The sequence below is a fragment of the Eimeria tenella genome, genomic scaffold (assembly GCF_000499545.2).
Source record: "Eimeria tenella Houghton genomic scaffold, Eth_scaff28, whole genome shotgun sequence".
NCBI lineage: Eukaryota > Apicomplexa > Conoidasida > Eucoccidiorida > Eimeriidae > Eimeria > Eimeria tenella.
This window is the reverse complement of record NW_013542676.1, coordinates 311347-330949: the sequence shown is the minus strand read 5'-3', so window position 1 is coordinate 330949 and position 19603 is coordinate 311347. Positions and strand designations below refer to the sequence as shown.

The 19603-nt window shown below is 55.6% G+C and overlaps 4 protein-coding genes across 4 annotated transcripts; 2 read left to right on the top strand and 2 right to left on the bottom strand.

The window, feature by feature from the left end:
* Window positions 1–2595: 2595 nt before the first annotated feature.
* Window positions 2596–6679, top strand: ETH_00012445 (MGC86418 protein, related; the record flags this gene model as incomplete). Its single annotated transcript, XM_013375491.1, has 5 exons — window positions 2596–3868; window positions 4022–4600; window positions 4718–4839; window positions 5112–5214; window positions 6585–6679. The coding sequence occupies 5 exons, from the start codon at window positions 2596–2598 to the stop codon at window positions 6677–6679; spliced, it is 2172 nt and encodes a 723-aa protein (XP_013230945.1).
* Window positions 6680–7592: 913 nt separating this feature from the next.
* Window positions 7593–8478, bottom strand: ETH_00012440 (uncharacterized protein; the record flags this gene model as incomplete). The annotated part of the gene is made up of 2 exons (XM_013375490.1): window positions 7593–7993; window positions 8418–8478. The coding sequence occupies 2 exons, from the start codon at window positions 8476–8478 to the stop codon at window positions 7593–7595; spliced, it is 462 nt and encodes a 153-aa protein (XP_013230944.1).
* Window positions 8479–10420: 1942 nt separating this feature from the next.
* Window positions 10421–14278, bottom strand: ETH_00012435 (uncharacterized protein; the record flags this gene model as incomplete). The annotated part of the gene is made up of 1 exon (XM_013375489.1): window positions 10421–14278. The coding sequence occupies one exon, from the start codon at window positions 14276–14278 to the stop codon at window positions 10421–10423; it is 3858 nt and encodes a 1285-aa protein (XP_013230943.1).
* A 1409-nt stretch (window positions 14279–15687) lies between these two features.
* ETH_00012430 (uncharacterized protein) lies at window positions 15688–19525 on the top strand (the record flags this gene model as incomplete). The annotated part of the gene is made up of 9 exons (XM_013375488.1): window positions 15688–15715; window positions 15830–16370; window positions 16462–16657; window positions 16860–17177; window positions 17553–17655; window positions 17841–17918; window positions 18135–18292; window positions 18463–18626; window positions 19198–19525. 9 exons carry the CDS (start codon window positions 15688–15690, stop codon window positions 19523–19525), a joined length of 1914 nt encoding a protein of 637 aa, XP_013230942.1.
* Window positions 19526–19603: the final 78 nt, after the last annotated feature.

Here is a 19603-nt window from a genome sequence, read left to right as displayed (position 1 = left end):
AGCAGCAGCAGCAGCAGCAGCAGCAGAAGCAGCAGGAGCAGCTGCTGCTGCCGCAGCAGCCTAGGCGCCCATCCTTCAACATTCCCAAGAAGCCGCTGCAGTACGCGCAGCAGCTGCTGCACCACCGGCAGCAGCAGCAGCAGTCGCAGCAGAAGCAAAAATGTGCCTGCTGCTGCACCTCTTCAGAGGACGAGCGAAGCACTGATGCTTCAGCAGCCCGCACCCCTTATGGAAGTAACGACAGCACTCGCACGAAAGAGCAGCAGCAGCAGCAGCAGCAGCAGCAAATGTGCAACTTAGGGGCGCTTCCCGCCCTTGGGGGCCCCCCGGCGCCTCCCCTCATCTCCAGGGCTGGCGCATTCGGCGAGCTGCCAGGGGGCGGAAGCGCAGCAGCAGCAGCAGCTGCGCGAGCAGCAGCAGCAACAGCAGCCGCTGCAGCAACGGCAGCAGCAACGGCTGCAGCAACGGCAGCAGCAACAGCAGTAGCAGCAACGTCAGCGTCTCCAGGGTATCCCGCGGGAGACGAGAGCCCCTCGCTGCCTCTGCATGCCCTCAGCAGCCCCACGCTTTCTGCTGCCAGCACTGCAGCAAACAGCAGCAGCAACAGCAGGGGGCGCGGCTCGGGGGGTCTGCATCAGCAGGCAAAGAGTAACAGCAGCAGCAGCAGCAAAAGCTGCGCTGCCGCTGCTACAGCATCTGTGGCACAGTCGCCGCCGTTTCGGCACTCGAATGGCCTCAAAGGCCTCTTATCGAAGAGCAGCATCATCAGCAGCAGCAGCAGCACGACCAGCAGCAGCAGCACGAGCAGCAGCAGCAGCAGTATCAGCGGCATGCAAAATGTCCGGAGCGCTCTCAGCGTGCTGCGGGTTGGAAACCGCATCAGCAAAGTCTTAAGCTCGAGAGGCAGCAGCCTCTGGGGCAGCAGCAGCAGCAGCAGCAACTCGGGAGCAGCAAAGCTTGCCACCACACCTCCCCGGCATGCCGCGCAGCGCTAACTTCCTAAGATAATAGCTCCTTCACAGCAGCAGCAGCAGCAGCCGCAGCGGTAGCAACAGTTGCTAAAACAGCAACGAAGAACGCATTAGCAGCAACAGAGCAGCAGCTGCTGCTGCTGCTCGGGCAGCAAGCCTTGGCAAGGAATGGCTACCGCTGACCAGGCTGATTGCTGCAACAGCAGCAACAGCAACACTAGCAGCGTGGCTGCAGCAGAGCTGCAGCACGGCTACAGCAGAGCTGCAGCAGCAAGAGCAGCAGCAGCAAGAGCAGCAACGCAGGGGCTGGCGCTCTGCAGCGGCAGCCCCGAGACAGTGCAGCAGCTGCAAAGTCCATAGTTGAAAGTTCTAATGAAGCAGCAAAAAAATAAAAGTAAAACAAATGAATTGAATTAGAAAGGGAAAGCCCAGCAAGAATGCGTGGGAGCAGTTTGCTGCTCCTTGCTGCTGCTGCTGCGTCTGTACACCCCGCAGTCGCCACAGCGCCTCTTTCGTCGCCCAAGACGAAGACACAAATAAATAAATGGAGAAGCAAGGAAGCAGAAGCAATTAGACAAATAAATCTTTATTTCCTTTTCAAGATCAACTTAATAATTGTATCTTTATTTGCTTTCTTTGTTTTCCTTTTGCTGCTGCTGTTGGCCGCGCGTGCCTGCTGCTGCTCGGGTGTATGCGCATACACCTCAGCACAGACGCTGGGGTGTACAGGCAGCTCTGCTGCAGCAGTTTTGTCTTTTAGTTCGGCTGCAGCCCTTTAGCAGAGAGGGCGGGCCATGCGGCGCTCTGGAGAGGTTCGGGCGCGTGCTGCTGCTGCAGCAGCAGCAGCTAATTGCTTCTGCAGCTGCTGCTGCAGTTGCTGCTGTTGCTGAGGCCGTGCTTCGCTACTGCTGCTGTGGCGGGGGCTCGTCCGTGCTCAGCGCGAGCGTGTCTCTGGCAGCAATCGCAGCTAAATGGCAAAAGCAACTAAATAAATAAAACTAAAAGAATAATGAACAATAAAATAAATCAGAAAAAGATAAAAAGGACCAAAGAACAGCAGCAAACTCTCCAAATCCGCAGCAAGCCGGTGGCTGGGGCCTCTCGGCTGCCGCTGCAGAGCATCGAGGCCCTTCACTGCAGCCTCTGGGGTGTACGTACAGAGGCAGACGTGCAAATTAACGCAAATTTAAATATATTTAATTCTATTTAATTCTTTTTTATCTTTTTTTTAAACTTCAGTGCCGCCAGATTCTCCTTTGCCCCCGGCGCCTTCCTGCGGCCCCCCAGCCTTCGTCTTGCACGCGGCTGCTTGGGGTGTACGTACACCTCAGCCACTTCGGCGCATCATCTGCAGCAAAATTAATATCAGAAGAAGCCCTTTTGGACAGAGTTTCCTTTTGGTTTTGCATTTGCGGCAGACAGCAGTAAAAGCGGCAGCAGCGGCAGCAGCAGCAGCAGCGGCGCCCTCAGGGCAGCAACAGCAGCGACAGCAGCAGCAGCAGACCCGACGAAAGCAACAAGGGCATCACCAGTGAGGTGATTGCCCAGGCGGGAGCTCCTGCGAACTCATCTTTGCTGCTGCTGCTGCTGCTACTGCGCTCCAGCTGCTGCTGCCGACAACTCAATGGCGCACGATTCTCCGGGGTCTGCTGCGGCTCGCAGGAGCAGCAGCAGCAGCCCGAGGCTGCTGCTCCTGCTGGAAGGAGATGCCTTGCTGTTTGACTTTGCGAGCCTGGCGAACTGTTTGCTGCAGGGCCTGCTGCAGCAGCAGCTGCCTGCTGCTGCAGCGCAGGGCATGCTTCTCCCGGGTGTGTCTCTTGAGAAGGCAGCAGCAACCTGCGCGTTAAGTGTGCTGCAGCAGCAGCAGCAACAGCAGCAGCAGCAGGAGGGAGTCTCGGCAGCAGTAGCACGGCGAGAAAGGGTTGCAAAGTTGCTGCAGTCTCTCCAGGGGCAGCTAGCTACCGTAGAGGGCCCCGAAGCAGCAGCAGATGCAGCAGCAAATGCAGCAATAGATGCAGCAGCAGATGCTGCAGCAACAGCAGGTGCGCTGACAGCAAGCACTTGCTGCTGCTGGTCCAGAGGGCCACTCAAGACTGCAGCAGAAGCTCCGCAGGCCAGCAGCACCAGCACCTGCAGCAGCGTGCAAGACAGCAGCAGCAGCAACAGCAGCAACAGCAGCAGTAGCAGTGCAGCTGACTATGACGCTGCTGCGCAGCACCCAACAGCAGACACAGCCGCAGCAGCAGACGCAGCCGCAGCAGCAGACACAGCCGCAGCAGCAGACACAGCCGCAGCAGCAGACACAGCCGCAGCAGCAGTCACAGCTGCAGTAGCAGACACAGCTGCAGCAGCAGAAGCGACACTAGAAGGGTTCAGGCTGCTGCTGCAGCGGCTGCTTCCTTGCACAAGGCCTCATGTGGGGGCCCTGAGGCAGCTGCGCCGTTGCTGCTCTGGGGGCGAAATAGCAGTGGTTTGCTGCAGCAGCAACGGGAAGCTGCTGCAGCAGCTGCTGCCGCTGCAGCTGCACTTGGGACGGAACGCGCATGCTGCTGCAGCAGCAGCAGCTTCGCAGGAAGCCCCAGAAACAGCAGCAGCAGCAGCACCCGCTGCTGCTGCTACGCCCCTGCTGCGTTTTTGCCATTTGATGCATCTCAGCAGCAGCAGCCCGGGAGACTTTGCTGCTGCTGTGCAGCGGGTTGCTGCTGCTGTTTCCGCTGCACCTACTGCCGCAGCAGCTGCGGGGAATATCTGCTGCTCTGGCGGCACGTGCTGCTGTTGCTGCTGCTGCAGCTGCTGCAACTCGCCACAGCAGCAGCAGCAGCAGCAGCAAAAGCAGCAGATCCCAGTCGTCGTGGCTGCTTCTACGGTGCCGTTCGCGAATCTAGCTGCTGCTGCAGGTGCGTCTTTGCAGCAAATTCCTGCTGCTGCTGCTGCTGCCATCTTTGAATGCTCGTTCTCCCTCTGGCTAGCTGCTGCTGCCTGTGTGATTTGTGCTGCTGCTCGGAAGCTATAGCTGCTGCTGCTCCTGTGCGTTTTGCTGCGTCTTTCAGGCTTCAGTGTATTTGCGCCGCAGCTGCCAGCAGCAGCGGCAGAGCAGCAGTTGGTGACCCTTGAGCAGCAGCCAGGGCAGCAGCAGCAGCAGCAGCAGCAAGTAAAACTGCTGAAGTGCCTCGAGTCCATGGACATCATCTCGTTGCAGAAAGCCTATGGAGTGCAGGCCTTGCAGCAGCAGCAGCAGCAGCAGCAGCAGCAGGTTGACGACGACGAGTCTACGCCTCTTTATGGAGAGCGCGTTGTGCCTCTTCGTGCATTAAAACATGTGTCAAAGGGTAGCAGCAGCCCAGCAGCAGCAGCAGCAGGAGCAGCAGGAGCAGGACCAGCAGCAACAGCAGCAGGAGTGGCAGTGGAGACCCGGCGAAGCCTCCTGAGATGCGGCTGGGGCAGCTGCTTCCTGCTGCAGCAGCCGCAGCTGCTGCAGGGCCTGGTAGTTCGCGGCTTCGGCCGAGGCAGCTCTTTACTGGGAATCCCCACGGCTAATCTCTTGCTGCAGCAGCAACAGCAGCAGCAGCAGCAGCAGCAGCATCTGCTGCAGGATTTCGACGCTGCCGTACATCTCGCGCTGGTTCCTGGTAAGTGGTGCTGTTGCTGGTGTGGCTGCTGCTGCAGCTGCTGCTGCAGCTGCTGCTGAGTTCGGCCTCGCACGCTCCTCCCACCTGCTGCTGCTGCTGCTGCTGCTGCTGCTGCAGGGGTTTACTTCGGGTGGGCGGCGCTGCTGCCGGAGGCTGGGAAGCAGCTGCCACAAGGTCCTTACAAGACAGTTCTTTCTTTTGGATTTAATCCTTATTTCGCCAACAGCAAAGCTACTGTGGTGAGAAGCAGCAGCAACAAACATTTGGGGCCCCCAGCAGCAGCAGCAGCTGCTGCTGCTCCCCCAAGGGAGCCTGTGCTGCTGCTGATGCTGCTGGTGCCAAGAGGGAGCCTGTGGTGGCTTTTGCTGCTGCTGCTGCTTCCTAAATGGAGCCGGTGTCTGCTGCTGCTGCTGCTGCTGCTGCTGCTGCCTAAAGGAAGCCTGTGTTTGCTGCAGCTGCTACAGCCTAATGGGAGCCTGTACTTGCTGCTGCTGCTGCTGTTGCTGCTCAGGAGCCGCACCTGCTGGCTGAAGATGTGGGGGATATTAGAGGAAGAGAAATGAAGATTTCTTTGTGGGGTTTTGTGCGGGCAGAAGCTCCATTTGCTTCTTTTTGTGAGCTTTTTGTTTTTTAATTTTTAATCTTGTTTTTTGACTATTTGGAGAACCTTTTTCTCCTTCTTGGTCTTCTTTTTTCTCTCCTTGTCCTTTTATTTCTTCTTCTTTATTTTGTCTTTTTTGTCCTTTTATTTTATCATTTTCACTCCTCCTTTGTCTCTTTTTCCTCATTTCATTTCTTCTTTTTTATTTGCTTCTTCTGCCCCCTTTCAGCTCTTTGTTCCTTTCTTTTATCTTCTTTCATCTCTTTCGTTTCTTTCTTTTATCTTTTTGTTTTTTTCTTTTGTCGCTTCTTGTTTACTTCTTTTGTGTCTTCTTATTTATTCCTTTAGCTCCTTTTGCCCCTTCTTTTGTATCTCTTTTGTTCTTTTTTCTTTCTTTTTGCTTCTTCTTGTTTCTTTCTTTTATCTCTTTTCATTTTTTTCCGTTTCTTTTGTTTATCTCTTTTTCTTTCTTCCCTTTATCTCATTTTATCTTCTTTTGTTTCCTTTTGTCTTTTCTTTGTCCCTTTTGACTCTTTTTTTGTTTACTTTTATCTGTTTGATCCCTTTGGTCATTTTTAAAATCTTTGTTCTCCTTTTTCCTTTTCTTTTTTATTCTCAGTCTTCTTATTCCATCTTTCTCCCTTACTTTTCAGTTTCTCTTTATTTTCGCTTCTATTTCATCCCTTTTCATTATCTTTTTAATTTTGATTTTTTGGCTTTGCGGCTTTTCGCTGCTGCACGCCTCTCGAGTGTATCTTCAGCTTCTTGTCTTCATTTGTTTTTTATTTTTCGTTTTTTTTTTATTTTTATTTTATTTGCTTTTTATTTTTCTATTTGTCTTTTATTTTTCTGTATTTGATTTTTAGTTGCCTTGTTATTTGCTTCTTTTTTTCCTTTATTTGTTTTTTGTTTTTATTTGTTACTCATTTGTCCTTTATTTGTTTGTTGTCCGTCTTTGTCTCTTTTTCTGTTTATTTTTATTCGTTTTCGCTTTTGTTCTCATTTGTTTTGTCTTTTATTTGTCTTTTATTTGTTCTTATTTATTCTTATATGTCCCTTTTCTGTCCTTTCTTTTCTCTCTTTCAATTCATTTTTGTCTTTTATTTTTATCTTTATTCTCTTATTTGTCTTTCGTTTATCTCTCATTTATCTTTTGTTTGTTCTCGCCTCTTTTTGTTCTTTTTTAAATCCAAGTTCTGTGAACTCTAAACCCTAAATCCTGAAGCATCGTCCCAGCAGCTGCGCAGAAGGGCCCCACGCAATCACAGCCGCAGCAGCTGGTGTTGCTGCAGCAGCCGCAGTTCTGCTGCTGCTGCTGCTGCAGCTGCAGCAGAGCTGTATGTACAGTGCGTTTCTTTTTGTTCTGCTGTCTGTACACCTCAGCGCACCTCGTCGCTGCTATTCAAAGAGATTGTGATTTGGCCCTCGCGGCTCTGGCCTTCCCTGAGGCAGCGGCAGCAAGGAAATTGCTGCTGTAAGCAGCAGCAGCAGCAGCAGCTGAAACAGCAGCAGCTGCAGCGGCGATGTGTTCCAGCGGAGGCCCAGGCAAGCAGCCGCGCACAGGAGAATGATCGTGCAAAGGCCGATCCGGCAGCAGCAGCAACAGCAGCAGCAGCACGAAGAGCAACAACAGCAGCAGCAACATCCCCACCATAGTGCAGCTGCTGGGCGGCTTGAACTGCAATTTTCGGTGTACGTACACCCCAGCAACAGAAAGTGTTTCGCTCACCTGCAGCAGCTGTTTGTTCGATGACAGCTCAGCAGCAGCAGCAGCAGCAGCAGCAGGACAACACAAAAAACGTAAAATCAAACGCTTAAATATTCCCTAGTCCCTCAGTGTTTGCATGCGCAGCAGCAACTAAAGAGCTGCTGCGCAGCGGTACTGGCGGGCTCTAGACCCGCCGGCGGCTGCAGGTGGCAGCAGGAGCTGCAGTTGCTGCTGCCGTCAGCAGCAGCAGCAGCAGCAGATGCTGCGCCTAGAACGCTACCGAGAAAGGAAGAAAAGGGCAGCAGCAGAGACAGAGGGGGAGACCCGAGCCGCCATAAGAGTTGGGGCCGCGGAGCACCAGCGCAGCGGCGTGGCAGCAGCGGCTGCTGCTGCTGCTGCTGCTGCAGCAACAAATCACTTAACTACGCATACTCGCACTGGGCCAGCCGCCCTGCAGCTGCCTGGGGGCTCCGGCGACTGCTGGGCGCAGCAGCAGCAGCTGCGCTGCTGCAGAGGGGCCGCCAAGCCATTGTCTGTGGAGCTGTGGGGGTGCCGTGCTGCAGCAGCAGTTGCTGCTGCTGCAGCAGCAACTGCTTCTGCTGCAGCACCTTCTTGGTTTCATCATCTGCGTGCGCGGGAAGCCCCGGGGGGTAGGGGCGCCCTAAAAATGTCGCATGCGGGGCTCAGGCTTCGGCAGGCTTCTCGGCTTCTGCTGGTGCTGCTGCGTCTGCTGCTGCTGGTGCTGGTGCGTCTGCTGCTGCTGCTGCGTCACCAGCAGCAGGCAACGACGCCTTGGGCTGGGGAGGAGGAGGGGGGCTCTTTAGTGGGGGTGGCGCAGACAGCTCCACGCTGATTTGCTTGTTTTCAGGTTTTGCTGCTGCTGCTGCTCCCTCAGCAGCAGCAGCTGGTTCTGCTGCTGCTGCGCCCGCTATCTCCTTCTCAGCAGCGGCAGCCGACTTACCTGCTGCTGCTGCATCAGCAGCAGCTGCTTCTGTTGCAGCGGCGGCTTTCTTGTCGGCTTCAGCTGCAGAAGCATGTGCTGCAGCCGGCGCTGCAGGTGCTGCTGCGGGAGCAGCAGCTGCTGCTGCAGCAAGACACACACCAACGCACACACCCGTAAACTGCAGCTGCGGCTCCACAGCAGCAAATATGAAACCCTGGAGACAAGTCAAATGTGCTGTAGTTGCGCGCCAAGTGGCGAGCAGCAACGTGCTGCTGCTGCTGCTGCTGCTGTCACACAGAGTTTAGGCACATGAATCTGCTGCAGCAGCAGCAGTTCCAGCAACGGCAGCGGAACCAATGTTAGCAAACAAAACCCAAACGCAGGCTTAATGCGCAGCAATGGTTTGGAACGTCACTTAGGCTTCTATCGCTGCTGCTGCTGCTGTTTGCTGCTGCGGGGCGCAGCAGGACGTCGGCCGCGGGCGGGAGGCCTGGGCAGCGCGGAACCACTGAATTAGGGTTTAGGGTTTAGGGCTGTTTTAGCTTTTATGGTCTGAATTGTTTACCGGGAGCAGAGGGCTGCCTCTGTGCAGGGGTAGCTCCCTGCTTGCTGGAAACGCAACCCATCTTGCTGCTGCTGTCGCCGCTGCTGCTGCTGCTGCAGGAAAGGGGTTAGGACAAAGACGCACAGACAGAAAAAATGTGGCAGTAGGACTTTAAAAATACGCCAAAGAATCGACGACGAACGCTGCAAGGTACCACGATATGTGCAGCAGCAGCAGCAGCAGCAACAGCAAGAGCGGACCTACCTGCTGCTGCTGCTGCGCTGCAACGCTCACTCTCGCACAGCAGCAGGCGGACCGGCCCACGCCTTTTGTTATGTTTTGTATCTTTTCATGTGCTTAAGAAACAGCAAAAAGGATTATATAGTGCATTTCGTTTTTGCGTTTTCAGCGTATCTGCAGCAGTACGCAAAGCAATGGGCAGTCTTGCAGCAGCGGTTGTTCAGCTGCTGCAGCACCGGACCAGCAGTGGTTCAGTCTTGCCGCTCTAAATGCATTTCTTAGAGCTTCTTATTTCGAAATAACCTTTTCGGTTTAATTTTTGAATTTATTGAGCTCTTTATTTCCAGCAAAACGCATGTCAGTGACCCGAGCAGCTCCCCAGCCGCGGAGCAGACGCAGCTAGCGGTCCTCCCAGGCCCGCAGTGTGTGCGCCTTTCTGGCAGCACCTGCAGCGCTCCCCGTGAAATAAAGCTAAATAATATAATTAATTTAATTTAATTTATCCTTTTCCTTTGAAATTTTGCGGCTAAGAGCTGGCGGCGCCGCAGCAGGCCAGCTCCAGCAGGGGCCGCGCCGGGCTGGCGCGGGGCCTCTTAGCTGCACCGTCCCCAGCCGCTCCTTGCTGCTCACACCTGCAGCAGCAGCCTCAATTCTCATACCTCGGGGTGCAGCAAGTCTGTGCAGCCCTTGGGCCCTTTGCTGCTGCTGCTGCTGCTGCTGCTGCGGATGGGGGCTGCGTGTGCGCTGCGCGCGCAGCAGCTGCCCCGCCTGTAAGACACGTCTAGGGCTCCAAAGAAACATTAAAAGTAAGACTTTTTCACACAAAGGAATTCATCTGGGTTCTCTAGTTTGCTGCAGACCTGCACACCCGCAGCTGGCCCGCTGGGCACACAAGGCCGGGAGCTGGGGGGAGCCCGAGGCCGTGGGGAGGCTGCAGTTTGCTGCTGCAGCAGTTTTCGCCTTCAGCAGCACTTTCGAGCTCCTGCAGAAGCTCTTTTGCTGCACCCAATTGGCTGCTGCAGAAGGAGAAGCCCCACTAAGGCCTGGAGGGCTGCAGCCCTTAGCAGGGCCTCGCTTGCTGCAGCTGCAGGCTGCACAGACACTCCAGATTTCAGTAGCAGAAAGCTGCAGCGAAGCTGCTGCAGCTGCTGCTGCGGCAGCCTCTCTGCCGCCACAGTCTGCCTGCGTGCTGCACTGCCCCAGATTGTTTAATTAAAGGCCTTTTAGCTTCCTTTGAGACAAATTTGTTATAAAATTGTTCCAATAAAGCACCAGCAGCAAAGCCCAAGGCCCCAAAGGCCTCTGGCTGTGTGCTGCTGCTGCTACTGGCCCCACACAGAGCTGCCCAGGCAAACCCAGGCTTTGCTGCGGACACTAGTGCTGCGGCTTTCTCTGGCTAGCCGTAGCTAGCTGCGGCCAACTCTAGCTAGCTGTAATCAGCCGTGGCTAGCTGCAGCTAACTCTAGCTGGCTGTGGCTAGCCGCGGCTAAGTCTAGCTAGCCGCGGCTGAGTCCAGCCAGCTGTAGCTAGCCGTGGTTTATTCTAGCTAGCTATGGCTAGCCATGGCTGACTTTAGCTAGCCATGGCTAGCCGTGGCGAACTCTAGCTAGATGTGAGTAGCAGTAGCTAGCCACGGCTAGCCGTGGTGCACCCGGGGCGGGTCGCGCGCGTCGCAGCTAGCTGTCAGAAGTGAGACTCAGCTGCAGCAGCTAGCTGTGATCCTAGGCAGCTAGCTGCTTCGAGAAAGGACAAAAGACAAGAACTAGATGCAGCTTCTTGTGCTGTCAGCAGAGAGGCAGCAGCGGCAGCGGAGGCAGCAGCAAGTCTAGAGTGTACAGGCAGCTCCGCACTTCGTGCTGCACTGATTTGCTGCGCAGTGCTGCCGCCACTTCCAGCTGCATGCGCAGCGAAGGGCGGGACCCGTGCTGCTGCTCGCTAGTCCACAGCTGCTGCTGCTGCTGCAGTACTTGCTGCTGCTGCTGCCGGCATTCAAGCGCTTCTGCTGCGTGAAGAGCAGCGCGTGCCGCTACTGCTGCAGCCGCTTCGCAGCCTCCCAACAAAGACACCAGCATATCCCACGCCTTCTGCTTCTGATCTTGGTGGTCCTGTTGCTGCTGCTGCTGTTGCTGCTGCTGCTGCAGCTGGATAGGACAGTAGCATCCCGCAACAAAAGAAGCAACAAATCGGCCAACCTGCAGCTCCTCTGACGGAGCTAAGAAAGGCATAGACTCACTGGCTCGCTTTGGCTCTGCTGCTGCTGCATGCTTAGCTGCTGCCGCTTCTGCTGCTGCAGCTTCTGAAAGCAGCAGCAGACGCAGCTGCAGCGCCTCAGCCAACAATGGAGGGTGCTGAAGGTGGGTGGCACAGATGGCTGTGATGCCGACAAGGCCGCGCTGTTGCTGCTGCAGCCGCTGAAGCTGCTGCAGGTGTTTCTGGTGCGCTTTCTGCTGCTGCTGCTGCTGCTGCTGCTGCTGGTCATCGCTGCTATTGGGTGAGACAGACAGCATCCGTGGAAACAAAAGGGAGAGGCATCTCTTGTGAAACGCTATATTATCACAGAGAGAATCCACTAAGAGAGCGATGAAGGCTCCTGTCGTCTGAATATCCTGCTCTTGCCGTTGCTGCTGCTGCTGTTGCTGCTGCCTGGCTGAGGGAAGGTGCAGCGAGAGGAGCACTGCAGTTTCCAGCAGGCGCGCCATATGCATGCAGCCGCTGAGGCTCAGCGTCGATATATCTGTTTGCTGCTGCTGAAGCTGTAGTAGCAGCTGCTGCTGCTGTTGGCGTTGCTGCTGGAGCTGTGGGGTCACAAGCTGCTGTACTGACTTTAGCAGCAAATGTGGGGCCTCCCGCAGCGCTGCAGCGTAGGCTGAAAGAATTCGTGCTGCTTCCTCTAGTCCTAGCTCCGTTTGCATATGCTGCTGCTGTGGCTGCTGCTGCAGCTGCTGCAGCTGCTGCAGCCGATGCAGCAGCTGCTGCTCTGCTGCTGTCCATTGCTCCGAAAGGAGGCGACGGGGGAAGCGGCTCAGCGCTAGGAGGCAAGCAGTCACCTGAGAGACAGTTGAATCAGCCTGCTTCCGTTGCTGCTGCTGCAGCTGCTGCTGCTGCTGCTGCTGCGGTTGGAGAATGGACTGCTGCAGTGCTTCGACGAGTCTTACAGGGACTGTGGGCAGCCTGCTGCATATGGCCAGCAGCGCTGCTGCTGCTTGTCGAGGGATTTTCGCCTCCACTTCCTGCTGCTGCTGCCGCCGCTGCTGCTGCTGCTGCTGCAGCCGCTGCAGCAGGTAGTCACATCCCGCCTCCACAGCAGCAGCAGCCTCACTGCGCACTGCTGTTGAAGGTGAAACGCTTGAAAGGAGGCCTGCATCTGCTGCTGCATAGGCCAGAAGTTCGATGCTGAAATGCTCTCTGTATCCTCGCAAGTACCTGCACAACAGCAGCAGCAGCTGCTCAACTGCAGCGTCCTGGCTGCTGGAAGCAGCAGTAGCAAAGGAAGACAGCAGCACTTTGGCTGTCACTGGAGCCATTGGGGCGAGATGCGCGGCCGCTGCACGTGCGGCTTCTGCTGCTGCTCCTTCAGCTTCTGCTGCTGCTCCTTCAAGACATGGTGTTGCAGTTGCTTGCGTGGGCTCGCCTGCTGCTGGAAGCAGCTGGTGAAGCAGCCGCAGCAAGCAGGGGGCAAACTGCTGCAGCAGCTGCTGCTTCTCTGCTGCAGTGATGCTGCAGCGCGCCACAGCAGCGCAGCCTAGAGCCATTTCCTTAAGAGGAGATGAAGGCTCCGCAGCAGCAGCAGCAGAGCCAGCTCTTCTGATTCTGCTGCCGTTGCTGCAGCTGCTGCTGCTGCTGCTGCTGCTGCTGCTGCTCGCCAGCAGCAGCTGCGGCAGCAGCACCCGCCACACTGGCGCATGCGCAGCTGGCAGCAGCTGTGATGTCCGCGTCAGAGAAGAGGCCAACGCTGAAAGGTCTCGCAGCGCTGCAGCAGCACCACGCGAAGCAGCAGCTCTAGCAGGAGGCAGGGCTGCGGCAGCAACAGCAGCAGCAGAAGACAATGGCGAAGCAGCAGCAGCATGTGGAGGCACAGCCTTCAAAATAACAGCAGGCAGCTTCCCAAGGAACCAATGCAACCAGTCCACCCAAAATATCTTGCTGTCGCGTCTGGTGCTGCTGTTGCTGCTGCTGCTGCTGTCACTTATGCTATGAACGTCGTCACGTGCCTGCAAACAGTCAGATGGCTGCAGCTTTGAAGCAGCAAAACGACAAAACGCATATGCAGTCCTTGCTGCATCCGGCAGCGTGGGCCAAGCTCTGGTGTGTTGCTGCTGCTGCTGCTGTTCCGGCGACAGTCCTTTCTGCTGCTGCTCCTGCTGCTGCGGCTGCTGCCAGCAGCAGCGCACTTGCTGCGCCAGCGAAATGGCCGCCCATTCAGGAAGCTGCCAGCGTCTGTCAGAGAGTGCAGCAAAAGCTGCAGCAACAGCAGCAGGGCCACCGAGAGTATCTGGTGCAGCAGCTAGCGGAAGCAGCACTGCAGCAAGAAGATGAGGAAATGACGCGGGAGACCCAACAGCAGCAATTGTTCCATTAGCAGCAGCTTCTGCTGCTGCCTTTGCTTCTGCTGCTGCTCTGGGGGACGGCGGCACAGCAGCAAGCAGCGGCAGCAGCCGCAGCAAGTCACGGGGGTCGTGCTGCGCTGCGTGCTGCAGCACATGCAGCCCCACCTTCTGCAGAAACTGCGTCACTGGATCATCCTGTTGGTGCTGCTGCTGCTGCAGCACGAGCTGCTGCTGCTGCTGCTGCTGCTGTAGTTGCTGCTTGTGGTGCGTAGCCAGGCTGACCCCCAGCATAGCAACATCTCTGTGAGGCCACACGTCTACAAACGGGCTGCAGTAAGCAGCAACTTTGCGCAGCGTTGCAGCATGTGATGCAGTGGGTGCCCCAGTCTTGCTGCTGCTGCTGCTGCTGCTGGGGCCAGTGAGTCTGAAGACTGCCAGGCAGATCTGCTGGGGGGATAAGAAAGGAAGAGAGTCCAGCAAATGCCCCTCGTTGTGTTCTTCTGCATCTGTTTGCTGCCGGCGCTGTCTCTGCTGCTGCTGCTGCTGCGGGCGCTTCGTAGCTGCTGGAAGCGCCATACGGGTAGCAGCAGCTGCTGCCCCTGGCACCTCTTCGCTGCTGCTGCTGTCTGCGGCTATTCCGTTGGTGTCAAAGGCTCTTTGCCTTTTTGAAAAGGGGCTCTTGCTGCTGCTGCTGCAGCCGTAAAAAGTGCTGCTGCCACCAGTGCTGCTGCCACCATTGTGGCTGCTGCTATTGCTGCTGCTGGAGTGCCTGCTGGTGCTGCTCCTTGGCGGGTTTGCTGCCTCCACCTCCGGGATTATGTCATACCCGAATCTCTGCTGATTCGCTGCTAGGCCCCCTTTGTGCTTGGCAGCTTTCAGTGGCCTGCTGCTGCTTCTGCTGCTGCTGCCACCAGTGCTACTGAAGCTGCTGCAGCTCGTGTTGCTGCTGCCTTTGCCGCCGCCGCGGCTGTAGACCCCTCGACGTTTTTGCTTCTCCCTCACCAGAGCTCCAAGAGAACGAAAAGCCTGAAGACGCCAGTACGTCCTATTCTGCAGCAGCAGTTGTTGCTGCAGCAGCTGCAGCAGCTGCTGCATTCGGCAGTGCGCGTGTACCCAGAGCTCTCAAGCAGCAGCACTGCGGGGAGGCTTCAAAGCCCCCAAACTGCAGCAGCAAAAAGCCTCACAGCTTCATTCAGGCTCTAATTAGTAGTGCCCTCTAAACCCTTTGCTGTGCCGCACGTGCCCGCAGCAAATGAAAGCCCTGCGAAGTAGTCCACGGCGACCACAGCCTGGGCCAAAGAGTAATTAATTCGGCACAGTTACAATTAAATCTGTGTTCAATTGAATAATTTCAATGAAATAGAATCATAAATTGAAAAGAAGGACTCTGATTACCCTCAAGGACCTTCGGATCTTCGAGCAACCAGCGGGCCCCGTGGGGTACAGAAAGCCAGCCTCGGTGCACACCTAAAGCATTCTGTTTTATTGTATATTTATTTTTAATTTGGAGTTTCTTCTGTTTTGCTTCAGGCCTAAGTGAAGGGGAAATCAATAGGTACTCAGGGGGCCTCAAGGGGCCCCAAAGGGGGGCCCCTAGGGGTCCTTCAGGGGTTCTGCGGTGTTCTGGGGCTGCAGCCAGGCGAGTCGGCACATCTAGGCAGTGTGCGGGCTTGTCGCGATTGTACAGTCTCAATCTGTCTTTGTCCCTTAATTTACTAATTTCGATTAATTTGTGTTTGCTTCGATAGACGCGAAGGCCTGCTCGGCGCAGGCTGCGGGCCCCAGCCACACAGCCCGCCAGCCCGCAGCACACTGACCCTAGCCCTTAAACCCCCGGGCAAGAAGAACAGCAGCCCAGGGGGCCCCAGGCATGTTTTAGGGGGGACCTCGAGCCCAGAGGCATAGAGAAATAGCCGTAGAGCAAAAGCCCTGAGCCGCAGGCGGGAAATGTGGGCCTTTGGCCCGCAGCGCTAGAAGCCTCAGCTGCTATTCTAAACCGCCTGAAACTGCTGAGGCCATCAGGTACTAAAGACAGTAGTGAAATGAGGCTGCTGGCCTTCAAATCTCTAGTCCCCAGAACGCTGAAACTCAGGGTGTCGCGGGACTGCCCAGGTTGTGCGTAGTGCTGCTGCTGCCGACGCAGCGGGAGCAGCAGCAGCATTGTGTACTGTCTCGTCTAGTGTCTGTTAATATTGCTGCTGTGCCATCTCCTTTTATCTGCAGCAAAGCAGCAGCAGCATAAAGGGCAGCGGCAGCAGCAGCAGCAGCAGCAGCATGTGCCCTGCTGAGCTTTGCTGTGGCTGCTGCTGGTCCCTGCTGCTGCTGCTGCCTGAAGCAAGCGAGGCACCCTTGTGAGCAGGCTTTGCCGAGCCCCTGTGTCTGGGGCCCTTCCTCTAGTAACCAGTAGAGGGCTCTTGCTACAGCAAGTTGCAGCAAGCTGCACCAGGCTGCAGCGAGCTGCAGCAGCAGGGGCAAACCCACTCACGTCACCCAGCAAAAGGCTGATGCCAAGAAAAGACTGCGAGCCACAAGGTGTCTAGACTTCGCAATGTGCAGCAAAAATGCAACAGAGAGCTCAGAGCCTCCGGTCTAGGTTTTAAGTTTTAAGGCTCAGAGCGAAATTTGTCTTGTGTCTGAAACGTGCAGATCAGCAACACAGCGCGGCGCTGCGGCAGGCGCTGTGGTCAGCCCGGTCTTATGCTGTTTCGGATGCTGCTGCTAGTGTTGCTGCTGTAGAGGACGAGAGCAAGTATTCCTTCAGGCCTCGAATATCTGCGGAGTCGCAGGTCCTTGCTGCTGCTGCTGCTGCGGCAGCAGCAGCAGCAAGACCAGCGGCAGAGGCAGCAGCAGTAGGAAACTGCAACAGTGTGCACCTGCGCCTGTATTACCAGGGACTCGAGTCGAGGCGGAAAAAGCAGCAGCAAAAGATTCTGCTGCTACGCCAGCAGCAGCAACAGCGGTCGCGTTGTAGCGCAGTAACCGCCAGCAGCAGCAGCAGCAGCAGCAGCAGCGCCTCTTGCGGCTTGCTTATCTCTCAGCAGCTCTACGAAGACGCACTAACGAGGAGGCGCAAGCAGCAGCAGCAGCTTCTCGTGCTGCAACGAGAGCAGCAGCACCTCAGTAGCTCATCCAAGCTAACCGCTGCGTCGCTCAGAGTCTTCAAGCAGCGGCTCTCCAAGGAACTCAAGTAAAGCCAAACGCGAAACCCTTTCGCTGCTGTCTGCCCCGAGCCCGCCAAACCCTAAGACGCAAACCCTTGCTGCTGCGCATGCATGCAGGCAGGCCTACGCCAGCCTTCAGCAGCAAGCCTCAGGCGCCTCTGGCCTCCCGGCGCCTCTGCTCCCTGACTGCCTGCAGCTGCTGGGTATTTTCCAGCACCAACACGAGCAGCAGCAGCAGCTGCTGCAGCGGACCAACCCCGTTGTCAGGGCGAGGAAGCAGCTGACATTTCAAGAAGCCACAAAGAAAGAACTCGTAAGGCTTTTCTTACTCTTCATCTTGAAATTTACATGTTCAGTTCTGAAATCCGAATCTTGAACAGCCTCTGCTGAGCTCTGCAGCAGATGATCTTTACCAATTAAGTGCCAGTCAAGGCTGCTGCCGTGAGGCTGTGAGAGTTGAGAATTTATTAAAACTTCAGATTAAATCCATTAATTGAATGAGGTTTCCCCCGCAGCGATTGGCAGACCGGCTCTGCAGCCTTCTGGACCCTGAAGGCTCGGGAAAGATACAGCGAGAGCGTCTTTTCCAGTTTCTTGCTGGTCTCTTGTCGGACTGCAGCAGGAGTTCGAGTGGCAGCAGCAGCAGCACCAGCTGCAGCGGTCACTGCGGCAGCAGCAAGGAACCCGCCCGTGACAGCAGCGGCATCAGCAACAAATGCTCCTGCTCTCAACTCGCTGCAGCGACCAAAAGACTTGAGAATATAGGAATCAGAGAAGGCGAAGCAGAAGTCAGCAGCGTCAGAGCTGCACACGCAGCAACACAGCTGCAGCAAGTGAGCCAAGTACCCGCTGCAGCTGCTTCGCCATTATAAACAGTTTCCTGACGCGTATTTCCGTAGCGATTGTTGCTGCTGTAGTTGCTGCATCACGATGAGCAGTTTCTTGATGCGTGTTTCTGTGGCAATTGCTGCTGCTGTAGCTGCTGCACCATTGCACTGAGTTCACTGGCTCGTTTCTTGTAGCAATTGCTGCTGCTGTAGCTGCTGCTGATCCTGTTGCTGCCTGCCCGACAATTCCGCTGGCTCTCAGCCGCTGCTAAGTGGCTTACAGCTTCGAAACGCAGGCGCTGGCACTCTGTTGTTTGACGTCCAAGATAAGGGTTTTGGCCCAGGGGTGCGGCTTAGCTGAATTGGCGTTTGGCTTTGCAGGAAACTCTTGCAGTTTACGCTGAGCTGCGGCGCCTAAGTCGTGACTTCTTGCCGCTGCTTTTGAACCGCCAGAGGAGTTGCTTCTTCCGCAACAAAAGCCTCCGTGAGGGTTTAGGACTTGGGTTTTGAACTAGAGTTTCGCATCATGGGGGCGCAGAGTTTCAATGCTAGTCTTCTAGATGGGCTTAGTAATAGCACTGGGAAGACCCTTAGGCTCTGCGCTCTTGGCCCAGGGTGAAGGGTTTGGGCTAAAGACCCAAACTTGACGGCCAAGAGTTTTGCCTGCAGGCCAGGCACCCGCACAGGAGGCACAGCCAAAAGTGCGCTGCAGCTCTGCAGCAGTCACAGAAAGGCTTCTTGAACGCGGTCAGCCGGAAAGCTGGGTTTTCCAGGCCAAAGGGTTCAGTGTAGCAGTGAGGGTTTAGATCCCAGGGAAAAGGGGGGTTGTCAATGCAGTCAGTTGGCCTGGGAGCTTTCTCCATACAGCGCTGCTCTTCAGAAGCAGCAGGATCCTGTAGGCTTCGCCAACGCGAGTTCAAGTTTTGCCGCATCAGCTTTTTGAGGCATGGCTTCTGCGCACAGGGCGGCAACGACAGGCTCGAAGGGAGCTCTTGCAGCAGCAGCGGCAGCAGGGGCAGCAGCAGCGGTGCCTACGAAGCCCCCGTTCCTACACACCGACGGGAAACTCAGTGGGGGGCCCCTGGGGGCCCCCAACGGCGGCTCAGAAACAGCCAAAGCGAGTAAGGCGATCATGCCATTTAAATGCAGGTGTATGCAAACCGCAGCTGCCTACAGGAAAATTCCAGAATATGGATTCGCGCAAGAACGTATGCCACAGGAAACAAACACCTACAGTTTGTAATCAACCTTATATGATCGAGCAAAGGGAGCTGGTGTTTTGGATTCGCAGACAAAAGGGGGGGTGTCTCGACACGTGCAGTTATTCGAGCTGGCGCAATATCAGCAACAGCAGCAAGAACAGCAAAAGCAGCTTCGGCAGCAGCAACAGCAGCAAGATGACTTAAAGGAATGCACTTTCAGGCCTGACTTAGGCCTATCTCACAAAGCGCCTCGGTAACTGCGCAGCCACACAGAGCCCTTTTCTCCTCCCAACTCGTACTTTGCCGGACCTCGTTTTTCTCTATTTGCCCTTACTCCATCTCAATACCGCGTTTAGTCTGCGCCTCAGCTGCTTCTACTGTGTATGAACAGTTGCTACATTCCTGCACGCTTGCCCAGTTGTGCGCTTCTCTGTCTTAGTTCCTGTCTGGAACGCAGCCGTTTGTGAGAATGGATGCAATCTTAACTTTGTTTTTATTGACTCATTCGTGTGCCGCTTTTTCTTCGTAATTTTGTCAGTGTGTTCCCGTGTTTTTGTTGCCATGATTTTGGCTGGCCGCTAAACCGGTTTGGATATTCCAGTGCTCACGGGTTTGCACAGAAGGGTGCATTTACAATGTGTGCCTGTGTACACACCCACGTAGTTTGCCTTTTGCATGCTGCATGCAACTGGCAGCAGTTGTGAAAACGCGTGAAATGCATTTTAGGGATGCTGGCTTTTGTGTACGCGTGAGCTTATCTGAACTCGGTCTTACTCCCAAACTGCAAAGGCAACTTAGTTGTGCTGCTGAGCCTATGTTGCCAGAGGCCTTGGGCCGGGCCCTCCTCCCCCTGTGGGCTTTGGGGCAGCCATAGAACGGCTCCGGCGAGGAGCTGCAGACAGGGAGCGTCTTTTCAGGTTTTACCAAAACCGGCAAGCCCTAAGCCCTAGGCCCACTCACAGCCATGACTCAAAGCAAACTCCCCTGGCGGAAGCCCTCAAACTCAATTCTCCAACCTTACCACTGTCTTCTTGCACATCAAACGAACTCTTATTTCCCTTAAGTTATAGCATGAGCCTAGTAAGTAAACCCAACCAGAATACTTCACCCTCACATCTAGCTCAGGACTTCATGAGCTCGAGGGTCTTGTGACTCAGGCTGGTGGAACCGCCCTCGCCTGCGTCCAAGAAAGGGGGCCCCTTCAGCTTCTCAGAGGGGCACTACACCCTG